This window comes from Blastomyces gilchristii (genome assembly GCF_000003855.2).
Source record: "Blastomyces gilchristii SLH14081 genomic scaffold supercont1.12, whole genome shotgun sequence".
Lineage (NCBI taxonomy): Eukaryota > Fungi > Ascomycota > Eurotiomycetes > Onygenales > Ajellomycetaceae > Blastomyces > Blastomyces gilchristii.
The window spans coordinates 1,943,403-1,960,944 of record NW_003101671.1 but is presented as its reverse complement, the minus strand read 5'-3'; the positions used below and the strand labels follow the sequence as shown (position 1 = coordinate 1,960,944).

Genomic DNA, 17,542 nt, shown 5'->3' with positions numbered 1-17,542 from the left:
TGCCAGTTTATCCCTTACAGTAATAATAGCCTGCACTATAGCATTATCTCAGACTGAATTTCTTTTTAAGTGATTTAACTACTTCTCAAGATAAGTAAATAAACTGTTATACATTTATCAGACTGACTGCAGCATTAATATATAAGTGATTGAGACTGTCTTTATTATCTTATAAAACTGAAACAGTAAATTAATCATATATTTCAACTGAGTTTACTTTATATTAGAAAGTTTCAATATCTGAATCTTTTTCTGATCAGAGTGTTATACTCAATAATTAATTATCTAATACAATTAAAGAGTCTGAACAGTTATCTTATATATTAAACTTCATTATATTCTTATATTCTGTATCATATTCAGTGATATGACTGATTTATTTATTTATTGAATATTATGAAATTATTGTTATTATTTAGAGAAGATACAAATTACATTAATAATATTTTAAATCTGTGATATTTAAATTATTAGTCAATCTATTCAAAATTAACAGTAGTATTATTAAAAAGTGTTATTAAAAAGCAATATTAAAAAGTGTTATTAAAAAACATTATCTTTTATAAAGTGAATATAAAAGTTACTTAAGTAATCACTTTCATCTCATTCTTATTTCAAGAATCAGTCATCTCATTATTCTTCATCTCAATGTTAAGATTCTTTATCAGTGTTTATATCACAAGTTGAATTATATGAGTAATATAGAGAATATAATCTTGTTTATTATTCTAGAAATACAAAGTTAATTTTTGCTTTAAGCTCTTTATCATAGTGTAGTTATTCACAGCATTATCAGTTATAATTGTAAGAAGACTGAGACTAATATCTTAATAGTCATTTTTAATCACAGTCATTAATATCTCTATTATATAATTCTCAGTATGACTACTGATCAATGATTTAAATTTAATTAATGTCTTTTAATAAGTTCAGTTCTCATCAATGTAATAACATATAACTCTTATAAATGTAAGATTGTTTGTACTAGTTCATGCATTTACTGTGAGAGACACTCTTCAATGATTCTTCAACTCTGATTCTAGATATTATATATTGACTTTGTAGTGTATCTCAAGATTGAACTGAAGACAGAATTAATGTGAAATATAAAGATTTGAATTCAGCATTTGAAGAAGTGTTCAGAATTTGAGATTTTCAATTAATTAAAAAGAAAGATTCAGAGATATACATATACAAAGTAATTATTCATGAAAGTTATCAGATAAGAGTTGTGAAATCAGAGTACTGATATATGATTATTTTCACATAATTTTCTTCAAATTATAAAGTTAGTGTTATTAAAAATTATTATCTGATAGAGTAACTTATCAGCTCAGTAGTAATTTTCTGATTATTTTTCTTTTATTATCTGCATTCTGATGACTTCAGATATTCAAAAGTTTCTTCAGAGTTATGATCAGTTCATGATAAATATTTCTGAATAAACTTATAGTGATTGTAATAAAGAGATAACTCTCTAGTAATCTATAATACAACCTGTTAATAATTATTTCATAGTTCATCTCAGTGTTTATATTAAGTTTTTCATAAATTTCATGACCTGAAATCAGATATGAAGAATGAAGTGATTATTTATCATAATTGAAAGAGAGCATTCTGTGTTAAATTATAAATAATATAGACTTTATAATTCACAGTGATTTCTTAAAGAGTTTATGAATCTTCAATAGAAATAAAAGAAATGAAAGAAGTAAATTCAGAAGATATAATAATAATTTGAGAAAGATAATAATTTATTTTCAATAACTAATTACTGATATGTGTAAGAAGAATTAATATAAGAGAAAATAATCTTATTTCTTAGCTTAGTTATAATTTTAGTACTAACTCAGATTGAATATTATTAATGTATAAAAGTAAATAAACAATCTTGATTAATCTCTATTATATTTCTTAAAATATATTAATATTGTGAAAGAGAGTGTTATCAAATTATATTATCAGATAATATTATTAAAAATATATTAATATTATAAATATCAACATTGAAAAAATGTTGATACTTATACATTATAGTGATTTGTAAATCATGATAGTTAAATATATATATATATATATATTATTTCTGACTTGATTACAACTTGTACAATAATTTTTAAAAACTCAAAATTAATTTCAATTATTAATAATTATGAACTTATAACTAACTAATATAAAAAGAAAAAAACTTTTTCTACTTATCATCTTTCTTCTCTTTCTTATTCTTCTTATCATTCTTTATAATTCACTTCTTATTCTTCTTCTTCTTCTTCTTCTTCTCATCTGAGATAATAATTATCTTAAAATCTCTCTCTGCTGTCTTCTCAGAGAAGAGTTCTCACTGCTCTCTCTCAGTCAGATTAATCTGTATCTTAAAATCTCATATTTTCTGATCTACTGTCTCAGGTTTCACTTCAGTAGTAAGCAGATTAGTATACTCAGAAAGTAGAGCTGTCTTCTTAATATTCTGAATTATGAAGTGTATTCAAGATCTGAACAAGGCCTTAATTCTCTTCTTCTCTATCAGCTTCTGCTAATCAATTAGAGAACAGAAGTGTTATTAAAAATCATTATCTCTCAATAAATAAAAAACTTATCAGTTTTAACTTCTTTATCTCTTACTTTAATATTCTCTCAATCTTCTTCTGCTGCTGCTTATTTATAGTAACACTCTTCTTCTCTCTCTCTCTCTTTATCTTAGTCTTAAATTATTCTCAGAACTTCTTCTGATCTTACTACTACTGTATAAAACTCTTCACTATCTTCTTCTTCAATCTTTTATAAGCAGTATTATTCACATTATTTCTATACTTAGTTCAGTCTAAATCTATCAGAAGTGTTACTTAAAATTATTATTATTCTACTCTCTTATAAAGTCTCTTCAAGGTATTATAATATGTCTTATAATCTATCTTCTCTTACTTAAACATCTTCTTCTTCTCTTTCTTCAATCTGTGATAGTGCTCACACATCTTGATGATTCACACAACTGCAGAATATTTGAAGAGAAATGACATGATTAGTTTCAGTAAGTGTTGAAGAGAGATGAAGATAGAAGAGACAGTCAGAAATAATATAATAATAATAATAATGATGATGATAATAATGATAATAATGATAATAATAATAATGATGATAATAATGATAAAAGAGAAAGTGTATTGAAATATATTACTGACTTATCAAATATAAAGAGACTTAAAGAAAATATTAACAGCTTTCAGCAATGTACAGAAACAGTTACAGTATTATATAGCAATATCATCTTTATTTAATATATACACTATTGATATTCTTTGTATACAGTTATTATATAATCTGTATCAGAGATACATGCAGAAAATAGATCTTTATTACTAGAGTAAATAATTACAGCAATTCTCTGTTTTTATATTATAAAGATAAGTTATTCTTATTTCTTTCTTCTCTCTTTTCTCTTCTTCAATCAATCACTAATTTCAAGCTGATATGAAAACTATTAAAACACTCTCAGAAACTCTCAAATTGAAGAGTATAGACTAATCAAATTTTAAATGCAGAAGAAATTAAATTATCTTCTACAGATTCAATTACTCATTCTCTCTTAAATAAAACAGCAGTTGCATTTTCTCTCTCTCTCAATCAAATAAAACATGATCTATGAAAAGTGAGTATCACATCAGATTATAATGATCAATATGGCCTCAGTATACAGAGCTGTATATACACAGTACATGCTGAACTGAGAGACTGTATGAGTTGTAAACTGATGACAGCATCTCAGAGAGAGCTGTGCAGCATGAGAAAGCTGTAACTCTCAGTTACATATACAGAGAGTGAATTGCTATAGTAAGTGTATATACATTAAAGTAATGCTTTTTGATAATACTCAGTCTCTGATATGATGAAAATAGAGTCTCTTCATGAGATCTGTTTTTATCAGAAGTCAGAGAATTTTATATTTCTCAAGATTATCTTTGCACATCTTGTCTGTGAAATCAATGAGAGAAATCATTGATTTCAGTGTTCTGTTCTTGATATTATTCAAGTGACAGCAGAGTTCACTCTGATCACACTTTTTAAGTGTATATTTTCTAATTATTCACATTTATATAGATATATACTGATTATTTATTAGATAATATTAAGATAATAACTCATTGCAGCTGTGTTACTCTCACTGTGAGAGATACACAGTTAATAATAAACATTATAAAGACTCTGAGAAGTAAGTATTTTAAGAGTACTGCAGCTCTGTAATCTTGATTTTTTTTTATTTTTTTTTATTTTTTTATTTTTCTATGCTGTAGCTCTGTAATCTTGATTTTTTTTTATTTTTCTTTTTTTTTTCTTTCTCTTTCTTTCTCTTTTTTTCTTTCTCTTCTTTTTTTCTTTCTCTTTTTTTTTTTTGTTGTGATTTTTTCTTATTATTTTATTTTTTGTTTTTTTGTTATTTTTTATATTTTATATTTTTTTTTTAATTAAAATGATATTAATTATAATCTATATTTAGAAAAGTAATGATATTTAATAATACTCTCTATTGAATTTTCAATAAATGAGCACTATGTTATGATATTATGTAAGTGAGAAATGATTTCATAGTCTTATTTAATATCATTTTTAATAATGAGATCAGAATGAAAATGTGACTAAGAATTCAAACATATTCTTTATCTGAGACTAGATTTTTATTTGAAAAGTGAATATGAGATCTTTAATATTTGAAATAATATGATTTGAGATCAATGTGATGAATATAAATCATAATCAGAAGTAATGCTTTTAGACAACATAATAACTGTAAAGTTTGATTCTAGTCTTAGACACGGTCACACGGTCAGTCTATCTGTAAGTTTATATTTAATCTGATAATATAATTGCATCTGACTCAGTCAGCTGATTACAGCATTATTTTTTCAGTTATTATTAAAGCTTGATAATTTCAGCAGATCTCTCAGCTTGATATATCTCATATTCAGATTCTCATTTTATACAGCAGTCTTTAATAATGTATATACTTCTGAAGAGGTTGTAAATAATTATGATAAGATCTTCAGATTTAACATGATTATCTATCTGTATAAACATTCTATCTTCTGTTACAGATCTATAACCTGGTTTTCTCTATTCTTATTAATAATGATAATTGTGTCAGTGAAGCTCTTTATAGTGAATGCTTGATTTATAATGAATACTAATTATTATTTAACTTTTATCTCAGTCTGTCACTGTATATGCAAGATCTTGATCTCATTTAGAATTCTTATATATGTATAAAGCTTCAATTTCAGTTCAGTAGTCTCAGTTACTTTTCTTACTACTTTGAGTAAATTCTCTGAGAGGTTCTCTATATCTTCTGATTCAGATAGCAGAGAAGAGTATTATTTATATTAACTAGAAAAAATATTCATTTCAGTGATTTCTTATTAATTATACAATATCTATTATTATATTATTATATTGTTTCTGATTTTCATTTTCTATTATTATTATATAACTCTGATGATGACTATCTTTCTTTTTATTCTTCTTTTAAGTAGAGAGTGAACTTCTTTGAATCTGATTCACTGCTTTCATCTTCTTTCTTACATCTTATTTATTCATACATGTGGTATTTGTCTGAGTGTGAAGTTTTTCTTTAATAAGTAAAGTAGTATTAATTAAATACTCTTCTACTCACTGCTCTTCATATGCTATTTTTTAAGATGTTTTAGAATTATACTGATATAATAATCATGAATTACTTTGTAGATGAAATTATCATGCTCTGAAGAAGTCTGTACTTCTTACCAGTTTTTAGACAGGCTATTAGATATAATTCAAAGATTGCTTAAGTCAGTGTATAATTACAGATGTATACTGACTTCTTATATATATTATCTAAATTAATTAGTGACTGTTAGAGCCTCTTTATATTCATAAGCATGTTCAGAAGCAGCCGCGTTATTATCTAACAGTTATACGTTCTTCCGAATTACAGATATAATATATAGATCTTATATAATAAAGTGAAAAACATTAAAGAAGAAAAGAAAGAGAAAGTATGAGAATTAGTAATCAGAGTAAGTATTTATACATGTACATAATAAAGCTTCAGAGCAGAAGAATAGGAATTTCATAAGTTTTTTCAGCTGAGAATTAGTAACTGAGAATTGAAGCTTTTAGCAGAATCTATAAAGTGTAATAAAATAGTTTATATAATTGATCAGACACAGCTCATCACAGAAATAATTATAGAAGATGTAAAGAAAATCTTTATTAAAGTAAATATTAATTAAATTTAATTTAATATAAATAAAACTGAGTTAATTTATTTTTTTTTCTTATATTTAATAAGAAAAAACTAAGTTTAACTCTTTTAAATAAAGAGATTAAACTCAGTTTGAATGTTAAATAACTAAGAGTATAATTAAACTTTAAGTTAAATTTCAAATATTAAAGAACTATTAAGATAGAAAGATTATTAAATAATATAATTAAACTATTAAATACAGAAAGAAATCTATTTTTTCAGACTATAAAATAATTATATATAGTCTGTATTATCTCAGTAACTGATTATAAAGTTCAAATTTAATAAAATAATTAAAGATATTTTACTAAACTCTTTTAAAGTCTGTAAAATAGAGTTTTAAGAACAATTTTAAAAGTATTTAAATTATCTTCTATTAAAATAATAAAAATTGAAGCTTCAATTTCTTTATCTATTATTAAATTTGAGAAAGTCTGTATAAACTATACTCTGAGAGTTATAAAAATAAGTTTAATTCATATAATCAGAGAAAGAGTTTCTTCTTCTTTTTTACTAATTAACTCTGGAAATGAACTGAATTGAAATAGATTTCTTGATTGAAATGAAAACAATTCTTCAAAGAAAATGCTCTCTCAACTATACAGACTATGTTCATTGTGTGATTCGGAAGAACGTACGGCCGCCGGATAATAACGCGACCGCTTCCGAATAGGCTTACGAATGTAAGGGGCTCTAGCGGCCACTAATTAATTTAATCTACATATAAGAAGCCGGCGGAATCACATCTGATAGCATGTCTAAAAATCAGTGAGAAGTACAGGCTTCTCTGAGATGTGATAATTTCATCTATGAAGCAATTTGTAGTTATTATATCAGAGTAATTCTAAAAACACCTCAGAATAGAAGTGTATGAAGAAGTGATGAGTGAAAGAGTATTCAATTGATACTGCTCTGCTTGTTGAGAGAAAACTTCACACTCAGACAAATATCACATATGCAAACATAATAAGATGTGAGAAAAGAGAATGAAGACAGTGAACACTGATTCAAAGAAGTTCACTCTCTACTTAGAAGAATAAAAGAAGAATGACTATTATCAGAATTGTACAACTGTAACAGAAATCATAGAATGATAGACACTGTATAATTAATAAAAAATCTTCTCCAATAAACATCTCTTCTAATTAATATGAATAACACTCTTCTCTGCTGTCTGAACTGAAGAATATACAGGATCTTCTGAAAGATTTACTTAAAGCATGCATAGATTTCAAGGACAGAAATCCTTGTGTGCAACAACGGCAGCGGCGTACCTGGGTCGTATTTGCAACAGGGCCATCTCGAGGGGACTCGGTCTCGTGCGGCCGACCGAAGATCTCTGTGATGCCATGGAATCTGGAAATGATGGCGTGGGTAACAGGGAACAAGCGGCGAAACAATAAGCAAAACATGGGAATCGCTAATATATATATATCGCCTAAACATATATGCAATAGTGCAAGAACCCGAAGGCTGCTGATTACCAATGCCACGATGATGCAGTGAAAAAATTTCACAAGAAAAGAAATATATATCAGGGAAACGAGCCCCTGATGCATGTTCTGTGAATATACCATGTGCAGAAACACCGATGTATTTCAAATCTAACCATCTATGCCACGAGACATCGGTCCGACGCGCCCCTTCTATGCAGCATCAGTCCTTTACCTCAAAACAGGAAAGTAGACCCCCCAAAAAAAATCTATATTCCTCACTGAAAAAAAAAAAGAAAAAGAAAAAAAAAAGAAGAAAGGCGAAAGGAATGTAAAGGGCCGAGGGGAGAAGCAACATATTAAATCACTGCAAAGCATTCGAGATCTCAATCTCCACCTTTCCATTGAAGCCCTTCAGTGTAACACTCCGCAGATCCTGAACGATCCAATCTGCGCCAGCCTCCTTGAGCTGTTCAATCTTATGCGTCGACGTGAGGGCGACGACCTTGAAGCCCGCCGCCTTGCCAGCCCGGATACCCGAAGGCGCATCTTCAATCACCAGCATCTCAGCCCCATCTCCCAGTCCAAGCCGGGAGCGGCCCAGCAGGTAACATCGCGGATCTGGCTTGCCAACCTCCACATCTTCGGCAACAACCATGTACTTGGGGTGCGCGAGTTTCATGACCTCCAGCCAGCCATGGACAAGCGCTTTGGTCCCTGAAGTAACCACAGCCCAGAGGGCGCCAGCTTCGTCTAAGGAGTCTAACAGTTGTCGTGCTCCAGGTATTTCCACCGCGTCTCTGCCATCCTCCCTGGGGATTCGGCCTTCAACGTAACTCACGTCTAGTATATTTATTAGTCAGTCAGGGGAAATGGAAGAAAGCGTGTGATACATGATAGCCTTTGGAGCTGTGCACTTACATTCCCAGTTAGCTTTTTCCGGAGCAATGATTTGCAGGACATCTATGCTTCTTCGTCCGTGGGATGTCTTCAGAATAACTTCAGGATCTAAGTTCAATTCAGCACCTAGTCTGAATTTTGACAAATACAAATCAGCACGGGGAAAGCTCCGCAAATGGTCCCCCTTTCCCCCTCCTCCCAAGATCTCATTATGATGCGATCGCTCTCTAATCAGTCACATAATATATACAATATCGACAATAAACGCATAAATATAGGAGAGATCTGTGACGATTCAATCGGGATGTTAACTAAACATGTACGAACCTGTGCCAGTGCTTGACAATCGCTATATAGGTCAAATCAGCACAATGCGCTTCAAGTAGACTAGACCCAGAACCCCGAGTTGAGTACTAGGGAGGGCGGAAAGAGGGAATAAAGGGCCATAGCCAACCAGGTGTCGAATCTATAATAGTGCCATCAAAATCAAAGAGGAGCCCGTCAAATGAAAAGGTTTGCGCCGGTGCAGTAAATGTCTCTGGCGAGGAGGATCCCATGGTGGTGATGGTGGGGTGGGTGCGCTGCTAATGTTTGAAGATTTGTAACGACTTCTAGGGGTATACTTGAAATTCGGAGAAATGTCTCAACAAAGATAACTGAAATATCTAACACCCTTATATACATACCCCTTGAAATATTCCTTTTCATCTGTTTTGCTGTGTTATTCCAAGTTATCTGTCCCCCGCGTTTCCCGAATTAGATCTGATAAAAGTTTCAGGCTAGCTGATTAGTCATGACAACATTCGGATATATATTCCCCCGATAAAGACCGTTCTTGGCGCTCGAAATCTTGGCGTCTTTGCTCCACACAAAAATGTTTGATAGTGAAGACGAGACACGGAGGAGCGAAGAAAAGGCAGACAGCATTATCGGTGCTCTCCTTTTCTCGAACACAAACATTAATTTCTTTTCTTGACTAATTTTGGAAGCAGAGACTTTTCAAAATGGTCAAGCTTGGTATAACTGCCTACTTCAAAGTTCCTATTTTGACGCTGAAAAGCCACAGCTTGACCAAGTACTAACGTCGTTATTTTTTTTTTTCCTTTACAGGCAAGAAGTCCAAGCGCACGCCGGTAAGGCTGCGGCATAAGATTGAGAAGGCCAGTGCAGCGAAACAGAGGAAATCAAGAAAATTGGCGAAAAAGGTATATTTTAACCGAGTCCTGGGTGCGGATATTGCTGTTCAGCGGTGTATAGATTCTCTCCAGTTGCCATCAACCAGCTAACGATTGGTCTTTCCATTTATTTCAGAACCCTGAATGGCGGTCAAAACTAAAGAAGGATCCCGGTATTCCCAATCTGTTCCCCTATAAAGATAAGATCCTCCACGAAATTGAAGAGAAGAAGCGGTTGAAGGAGGAGGAAACCCGGCGCATACGGGAGGAAGCTAGGAGGGCTCGTCAAGGCGGCGCGGAGGATTTTCAAGATGCGCAACTGGAGGACGAAGACATTTTGGACCAGGACGATGATTTGATAGATGATGATATGGACCAGGATGTTGACGAGTCGAATCCCATGGCTGCATTGCTTGCCTCCGCTCGGGCGAGAGCGGCTGAGTTTGACGGCGAAGACGACGATGATGAAATGGATGAGGATGACATGGATGAAGATGACGACGATGAGGATGAGGATGGTGGTGCTCCTTTGGATGACTCGATGGATACGACCTTTGAGAAGTCAGCGCCGAAGGAGACTTCGAGACGGGCATTTGACAAAGTATTTAAGCAAGTCGTTGCTGCCGCAGACGTCGTATTATACGTTCTTGACGCTCGAGACCCAGAAGGTACAAGATCAAAAGAAGTTGAAAGAGAGATCATGGCTGCAGATGGGGGATCCAAGAGACTCATTTTAATTCTGAACAAGATCGATCTTGTTCCACCGCCTGTTTTGAAAGGCTGGATGCTCTACCTTCGACGATATTTCCCTACCCTACCATTAAAGGCGTCAACAGGTGCTCCAAACGCCCACAGTTTTGATCACAAGCAATTGACAGTCAAAAGCACGTCGGAAACTCTGTTCAAAGCTCTGAAGTCTTACGCCCACAGCAAGCAATTGAAACGTTCAATATCCGTCGGTGTCATAGGATACCCTAACGTCGGCAAATCCTCTGTTATCAATGCACTCACTGCGCGCCTAAACAAGGGCTCTTCCTCGGCATGTCCAGTTGGTGCTGAGGCCGGAATTACCACCAGTATCAGAGAGGTAAAGCTCGACAGCAAGCTGAAGCTCATCGACTCACCCGGAATAGTATTCCCCAACGCAGAAAAGGGGAAGAAGAAATCATCCAAGAAGATCAATGAGGAAGCTCGCCTTGTCCTCCTCAACGCCATCCCTCCCAAACAAATTTCAGACCCTATCCCCGCCGTCACCCTCCTTCTACAACGACTCTCTTCCACACCTGCCCTCCTCTCCAAAATGCTCGATGTCTATGGCATCCCTCCCCTTTTCCCTACCGATGGAGACAAGACGAATGATTTCCTAATCCAGGTTGCCCGAAAGCGAGGCCGGCTTGGTAGAGGTGGTGTTCCAAATATCAACAGCGCGGCAACGACGGTTATTACCGATTGGCGGGACGGACGTATTCAGGGATGGCTTGAGGCCCCCGTTATTCCAGGAGCTACTTCCTTGCCTGCTGCAAATGGCCCCAGTAACATGGCTGCGGTGAGCGGTGCAGATACCAAACAGATTGTCAAGGAATGGGCAGAGGAATTCAAACTGGAGGGTCTATGGGGTGATGGCGTCCAACTGGATGACGAGATGGTTGTGGAGTAATCCCCTTTTTCTACTATATCATTTATTGTTTTCTTTCCTTACTGTGTATTCGAACGGATATCAAAAAGGCGCTTTTTGAGGTATATTGCAATTGCTTAGACGGTTTTCAGGGATAAGTCATTAATGTTATTTACTAGGATTACGAGAATATATACCTACTATTTTTATGCAATCTACTTCTAATGACTCTTTATATGTCATTTCTTCTCTGCACACGGGAGAAAACACGTTTATGGATACTGAATCCGATTTCCGCTCAACATTGATTTCCGACTTCGAATCGACCCCTTCAACCTTTTAAAAAGCTATAATCATGAAGTAAATAAAATACATTCAAAATATATATAAATTAATATAATACGGTAGATTCTTATCAGGCATGGGATATTTATATGAGTTGAAAAAAGATACATCGTTAGTACGCAAAAAGCCTGAGCCGCCGAAAAACGCGTATTTATTTATCGATATCTCTCCGCCATATCATATTAAATAATACAACACCACGCACATCTCTTCCACATTATCCCCTACCGCCTTCAACGACGACAGAGAGAAAATAAAATATCCGTCAAACGCTATTGTAACCGAATCAATTAAATCACAATATCTCTTACACCGGCAAGATTGCACAGTGATTCGCGTATCCCCGCTCCTCCGACCTCCCCCTATCTACACACGCGTGAATTAAAGAGAGTCGGAAAATATTACAACCTCCCCCTCCCTCTCTCCCTCCCGAAATAATCGAGTCCACGGCCAAAACAAAAACCTTCACACTCAGCTATATCTCCCAAGTCGTATATATTTATACAGTAATATATATATTTGCCCACGTCCTACACACCCTCCCAAATGCCGCCGCGGAAATCCTCGTCTTCCGCCGCAGAGGCCAGCAGTCATGATGAAGAACAGAACGCGGTAGCGGAGGGCTCGAAAACAACCGGGAGTGGTGCGGACCCTATTGAAACCGGTGTAAATGTTGAGGTGAGATTTTATATATCCAGCCTGTAACCAACCTGTTAATTGCTTGCTTGCTGGCTTGTTTCCTCTCCTCGTGTTGTTTGGCCTCCGTGTCTTGGTGACCCCATCGGTGCGTGCATGTGGATGATGATGCGCTGGGGTGGAAATGGAAATTAACGGGATAATCCGACATACCTTTTACCTAGCTATCCGCGAAAAGAGTATTGCTTAGAACGAGAAAGCTGATATGTTTCGAAAATATATATGGATCGAATGTACAGGACTACCTCCTCCCGCGAGCTCTCACACAACGATTGGCAAAGAGTGCTTTGCCTCCGAATACCTCAATACAGAAAGATGCGTTGCTAGCAATATCCAAGGCCGCCACGGTATTCGTCTCGTATCTCTCATCACAGTACGTTATCCTGCCACCTTGTTGGGGAATCACCTATATATATCTGAGACGGCTCCCCTAGCCTATGTCCCATTCTATTATATAAAGCCCTTGCTCTACGTCTTTATCCCGACCCCGGCTTCAAATTCCCACTTCCCCTTCTTTCCAAAAAAAAGGCCTTAACTAACCCACCACCCGTAGCGCAAATGAAGAAACCGAAAAGAAAACCATAACCCCACAAGACGTCTTCGCCGCCCTTTCCCAGATAGAATTCGAAGCTTTCCTCCCGCGCCTCGAGCGCGAATTAGCCGTGTATACTGAAGCCGCAGCGCAGAAGCGGAGGGTGAAAAAGGATCGCAAATCTGCCGCCACCGTTGCGACGACAGGGGTAGGAGCTGGCGTTGGTGCGGCGGGGGTCGTTTCTGCTGCGGATGAAAGTGAAGATGATGATGAGGGTGGGAGGGGAGAACCAGGTGCTAAGCGGCTGAAGCGAGATGGCGAGGGTAGCACGGAGATGGCGATTGGGAGGTCGAGGCCTGGCGTTGGTAGCGGGAAGGGGGTGGAGGGGGAGGGGAGGGGTGGAGGGGATATTGCTGGTGATGGTGATGGTGGTGATGATGAGACGGAGGAAATGGAGGAGGAGGATGTGTTGGATGATGACGAGGAGGAGGAGGAGGAAGGAGAAGAGGAGGAGGAGGAGGAGGAGGAGGAAGAGGAGACGCAGCACAGTGGGCGGGATGGGGATGAGATTGATATCGATGCTGATGCGAGTGATACGGCTAGGAGGAGGAGGGGAGGGATGCATCCGGACCTAGATTCGGGGAGTGATAGTGATAGTGATGGGCTGTGATTTGGGTATTTATGGGTTCTAAGGTATTTAAGGTATTGGGTTAGATGTACTTGGCCAGCCTTTTTTTCTCATGTTTGTTTGCCTTTGGTTCTTTGTTATCGCGTTAGTTTTCCTTTTTGCTCCCCGTGTTAAGCTTTACTATCACTACCATTATTTGTAGTTGTTGACTTAGTTGCGAGGATAATGGCTGTGTGTGATGCGGGTTAAATCAACCACGGTGGTCCTATCACTTCAGATACATATTTCTCTCTTGGTATTATTATTACCCTATCATTATCACTATTTCTATTATGGATCAAATATGCCATCCCACCCATAGTATCTCGTTCCGGAGTATCAGAATGTTTGCATAAAATAAGCCGATGCCATTTTCGTGGTAACTTCGCATATCATTGCAAGTTAATGCCATAGTAACTAAACGCCGCCACATCCGCTCTGTATAGGACGACCTAAAGGTGTAAGATATGCTAGTAATCGCAAGCATAGGGTCACTGAGGACGGGCCTATTCACCGCCACGATATTCAATGTGAAGAGCAGTAGTATACAGTTGCTGAGACGGATATCATATGCATGTGTGCTCTATATACGTACAAAGCCTCGGGTTGCTTCAGAAAGAACAAACCCACTGCTCTCCCATATTCCCTCTCTGTAATAACCAAGCACCCGCAAACGAACAGAGGGAATGAAATGGAAGAAAAATGAGGAAGAAGCGCAGAATATAGATTAAAGGGAAATGAAAGACTTTAAAAAGCTGTTCAAATGTACAAATGTAGATGCAAATGATAGCTCTGATGCCGTTGCTGGTTGAATCTGATATTACATCACGCATTATGTACCTGAAGACCGAAAGGAAAAAGAAAGAAAGTAAGAGAGCAGATATAAAAATCCATACGGTGACCGGAAGACTGAATAGATGACCTGCACGCAAGAGGGCGGGAAGGTGGCAGGCATGACCTGATACCCACACCCTGACACGCAAGAGTTTGGACAAGACGAAAAGCAGAGTCTTTTGAAAGGGGTTGAAACAAAAAGTGCGAGAAAAAATATCAGCCAGCAAAAACATGAATCCATGCAGAACCTCCCTCCGGTAGACCAAACTCCTTTCTTCAATTCAAGGACAAACCACAGAGCAGAATGAAAGCAAAGAAACAAAACGAAAAATATTATAATAAGCCCAAGCCAGTCTTTATTATACACTCTCACTCCCTGCAAATGAAAAATAAAATAACATAAAAACTATCAGGAGCCCGGAATTCACAGGAGCGGTAGTTTGTAATGTAGCATTTCGAAAGTCTATGTGGGTATCATGCATCATAACCGGTGCGGAGGGACCAGTAATGACAAAGAGAATGGGAATGGAAGGGCAAAATTGCGCGTTCGAAGGACACAGGTCCAAGAGAAAACAATACTCCAGTAACGTGTACATTGGCCAGGGCCTAGGTTCTTCCTATATTCTTCTCTACTCGCGTCTAGTTTAACATTCTCTCAAGGTCAGGTGGGATGGTTCCGGTTGGTGAGATCGTGGCTTTGTCTTTCCAAGGTGGGGTGGAGGTCGTCTCGATAAACATGGGGCCATTATTACGAGCCGCACCAGGTGATATAGCATGCATTGGCTTAGCGAGATCACTTTCGATTGGGCTCGGTGCCTTTTTAGTGGTGACCGTGGTCTTGCTGGACTTGCTAATGCGGAACTGTTGATCGATTTTCTTTGGTTGACTATTGTTCGTTCTGGCTTTCTTTGGAGCTCCCGGCTTCTTCTGTGCGGGTTTCCTAGGCTTCGTGGCTTTCTGACCAGGTTTCCCGGATAACAATGATGACAAGGATTTTTTAGTCGGTTTATCCGCAAGGGGGAAAGGAATTGGCGGTTGGTCTTCAACGTTGAGTGATTCATCCTGGCTCGATGAGGGTGTAAGGATACCAGTACTCTGTTGAGAGTTCTTGAGCGGAGGGACAACGACAGAGAAAGGGCCTTGTTCCTGTTTGACTCGTTCGACGTCTGATGCAGTGCATTCCTGGATGGTATCGTCGCTATCATCGTCCCACGGCTTCATGTTAGCTTGCCGCGCAACTTCATCACAATCGCCTTTGATGACGAGATCCCAACAGTCCTCGAAGCCTCTTCCGACGGGAACTGGTTCGTGATTTATCCACATAGTAATTCCGTCTTTCCGTCCCCGGACGACGTGGCACATTTCTTTGACAATTCGTCGAACTCCTGGGATCTTTAAAGTGGTGCCAACAACAATTAAAGCATCAGGCCTAGCACGTAAGTCGGCTGTAACAACAGAACCGATAGCCTCTTCGTCAGGATTATGTTCATTGTAGAGAACTATTCTTGGTCTCAGCTTGCCAACACCATGACTTCGCTGGCCGGTAGTTGTGCGAAACTGGTCTGTTTCGCAGCATTTTCGACACAAGGGCGGGTCGGGCCCTTGGAAAAGTTCTGCTTCAAAATCAGATGTATGTCTGCACTTCTGGCAGACCATCTTTTCAAGTCCACCGTGTAGCTGAATGGTACGGGGCCATGGTGCCCTAACGCCGAGTGGAACCTGAGTTGCCAGAGGGGGCAGCGACGTCTCAATGCCATCAACATTCTGTGTATATAGTCGCATTAAACGACCGTCCTTTGCAAGCCGAGCAAGAAGATGGTGGAAAGCGGTAGGCTGAGCAGAGGCTGCCATTCCAGACAGCGAGCGAACCATGTCGTGGAAAGAGGAAGTCATGGTGTCATCTTGATACACTGACGCGTCAAACAACTGCTTCCCCGAGGCTTTAAGTTTGTGATCCTTTCTCAATGTTTTGAATAGGCCATGGGAAGAACGAAAGTCAGGTACTGTGGAATCGTCACGTCAGCAAAGAAGCGCCATGAAATTTCGAAGCAAGGATGTACCCACTCCCAGCAGAGACCGAAATTCCAGCGCCAGCAATCACAACAATTTTGCGCTTTTTATGAAGAGCCTTCAATAAAAGGCCCAGTTCATCTGTCTGGTTTGCAAAGCAATCAGTGGAAGCCAAAGACGCTAAAGATAAATCGAGGTGTTTCGTTGATCGTGGCTTCGGCTCGACTTTTCTCCTCTTCTTGGTTGGGAGCGCGGTGTCTTGCGATGCGGAAAGAGAATCACTTGAATTGAGCCCGAAATTGTCTTGAGATGGCGGAGGCGATGGAAGAAAACTTGGAGGAGGGGATGGTGATGCTGGAGGAGAGCTGAGATCTGAGGAATCCCCCCAGGGGTCGAATGGACAGCCCATTGAGGCGAGACGTGACGACGTGTACAAGGCAGGGGAAGAGGGTAAGAGGGTAAGGGGGGTGATAAGGGATCGCGAGACAATATAGCTGGCTAAATCATGGGGGTAAGATAGGCGATCTGATGGGCGTTGAGTGAATAGGACTGATGACCACGATAGGTGTTAGCGGACAGAAAGATGACAGACGTGAGGTTGGATGTTGTGCGTTAGCGAGGGGACTGACGGTTTAGTGAACAATAAATGGATGGAGACGGCGGGAAGAAGGATCAGAGCCGCAGCCAGCGCTCCGGCCACGCTAGGCCCGATTCTGTACATCTAACCACAACACGAAAACCAAAACAAACATTATTATATACAGATATCAGGATATCAGACGGCGAGGGGTGAATATGGAGCAGCTTGCAACCCTGGAAAGGCAAGAATCTGTATCAAGTGAGCTAGCTGCCTATCAATGGGAAACTGATGAAAGCTTTACACCCGTTGATTTTGATGGATAACACTTGGCCTCTACTACAAAACTTTTTATTTATTCTTTTTTTGAGAGACAGAGGGAAGTTATTCGTATATCTTGTTTCACTTATGAGAGTAAAAGATGTTAAAATACACTGTCTAATCTGATTTCTTATTCATTGTGAGAAATTGATCTTTATCTGCT

At 37.5% G+C, this 17,542-nt stretch overlaps 4 protein-coding genes across 4 annotated transcripts; 2 read left to right on the top strand and 2 right to left on the bottom strand.

Annotated features, from left to right (window-relative positions):
• Positions 1-7,274: 7,274 nt before the first annotated feature.
• BDBG_06014 (glycerol 3-phosphatase 1) lies at positions 7,275-9,381 on the bottom strand. The gene is made up of 4 exons (XM_002623794.2): positions 9,062-9,381; positions 8,935-8,956; positions 8,629-8,738; positions 7,275-8,550 (listed from the first exon to the last, which is right to left on the bottom strand). Exons 1-4 carry the CDS (start codon positions 9,162-9,164, stop codon positions 8,072-8,074), a joined length of 714 nt encoding a protein of 237 aa, XP_002623840.1. The 5' UTR covers positions 9,165-9,381; the 3' UTR covers positions 7,275-8,071.
• Positions 9,309-11,812, top strand: BDBG_06013 (GTP-binding protein). The gene is made up of 3 exons (XM_002623793.2): positions 9,309-9,624; positions 9,718-9,812; positions 9,919-11,812. The coding sequence occupies exons 1-3, from the start codon at positions 9,612-9,614 to the stop codon at positions 11,437-11,439; spliced, it is 1,629 nt and encodes a 542-aa protein (XP_002623839.1). The 5' UTR covers positions 9,309-9,611; the 3' UTR covers positions 11,440-11,812.
• Positions 11,813-11,860: 48 nt separating this feature from the next.
• BDBG_06012 (uncharacterized protein) lies at positions 11,861-13,980 on the top strand. Its single transcript, XM_002623792.2, has 3 exons — positions 11,861-12,420; positions 12,678-12,811; positions 12,992-13,980. The coding sequence occupies exons 1-3, from the start codon at positions 12,289-12,291 to the stop codon at positions 13,638-13,640; spliced, it is 915 nt and encodes a 304-aa protein (XP_002623838.1). The 5' UTR covers positions 11,861-12,288; the 3' UTR covers positions 13,641-13,980.
• On the bottom strand, positions 13,458-17,356 carry BDBG_06011 (SIR2 family histone deacetylase). The gene is made up of 2 exons (XM_002623791.2): positions 16,536-17,356; positions 13,458-16,474 (listed from the first exon to the last, which is right to left on the bottom strand). Exons 1-2 carry the CDS (start codon positions 16,888-16,890, stop codon positions 15,111-15,113), a joined length of 1,719 nt encoding a protein of 572 aa, XP_002623837.1. The 5' UTR covers positions 16,891-17,356; the 3' UTR covers positions 13,458-15,110.
• Between the last annotated feature and the right edge of the window lie 186 nt (positions 17,357-17,542).

Bases quoted from the DNA above. Each gene is read 5' to 3' on its own strand.
- BDBG_06014 (XM_002623794.2), bottom strand. From the start codon at position 9,164: ATGGGATCCTCCTCGCCAGAGACATTTACTGCACCGGCGCAAACCTTT. The intron at 8,957-9,061 runs GTTGGCTATGGC...TGACCTATATAG, and splicing joins TATTATAGATTCGACACCTG to CGATTGTCAAGCACTGGCAC. The intron at 8,739-8,934 runs GTTCGTACATGT...GTCAAAATTCAG, and splicing joins ATTGTCAAGCACTGGCACAG to ACTAGGTGCTGAATTGAACT.
- BDBG_06013 (XM_002623793.2), top strand. The intron at 9,813-9,918 runs GTATATTTTAAC...CATTTATTTCAG, and splicing joins CAAGAAAATTGGCGAAAAAG to AACCCTGAATGGCGGTCAAA.
- BDBG_06012 (XM_002623792.2), top strand. From the start codon at position 12,289: ATGCCGCCGCGGAAATCCTCGTCTTCCGCCGCAGAGGCCAGCAGTCAT. The intron at 12,421-12,677 runs GTGAGATTTTAT...TCGAATGTACAG, and splicing joins AAACCGGTGTAAATGTTGAG to GACTACCTCCTCCCGCGAGC. The intron at 12,812-12,991 runs GTACGTTATCCT...CACCACCCGTAG, and splicing joins GTCTCGTATCTCTCATCACA to CGCAAATGAAGAAACCGAAA.
- BDBG_06011 (XM_002623791.2), bottom strand. From the start codon at position 16,890: ATGGGCTGTCCATTCGACCCCTGGGGGGATTCCTCAGATCTCAGCTCT. The intron at 16,475-16,535 runs GTGGGTACATCC...ACGATTCCACAG, and splicing joins AATTTCGGTCTCTGCTGGGA to TACCTGACTTTCGTTCTTCC.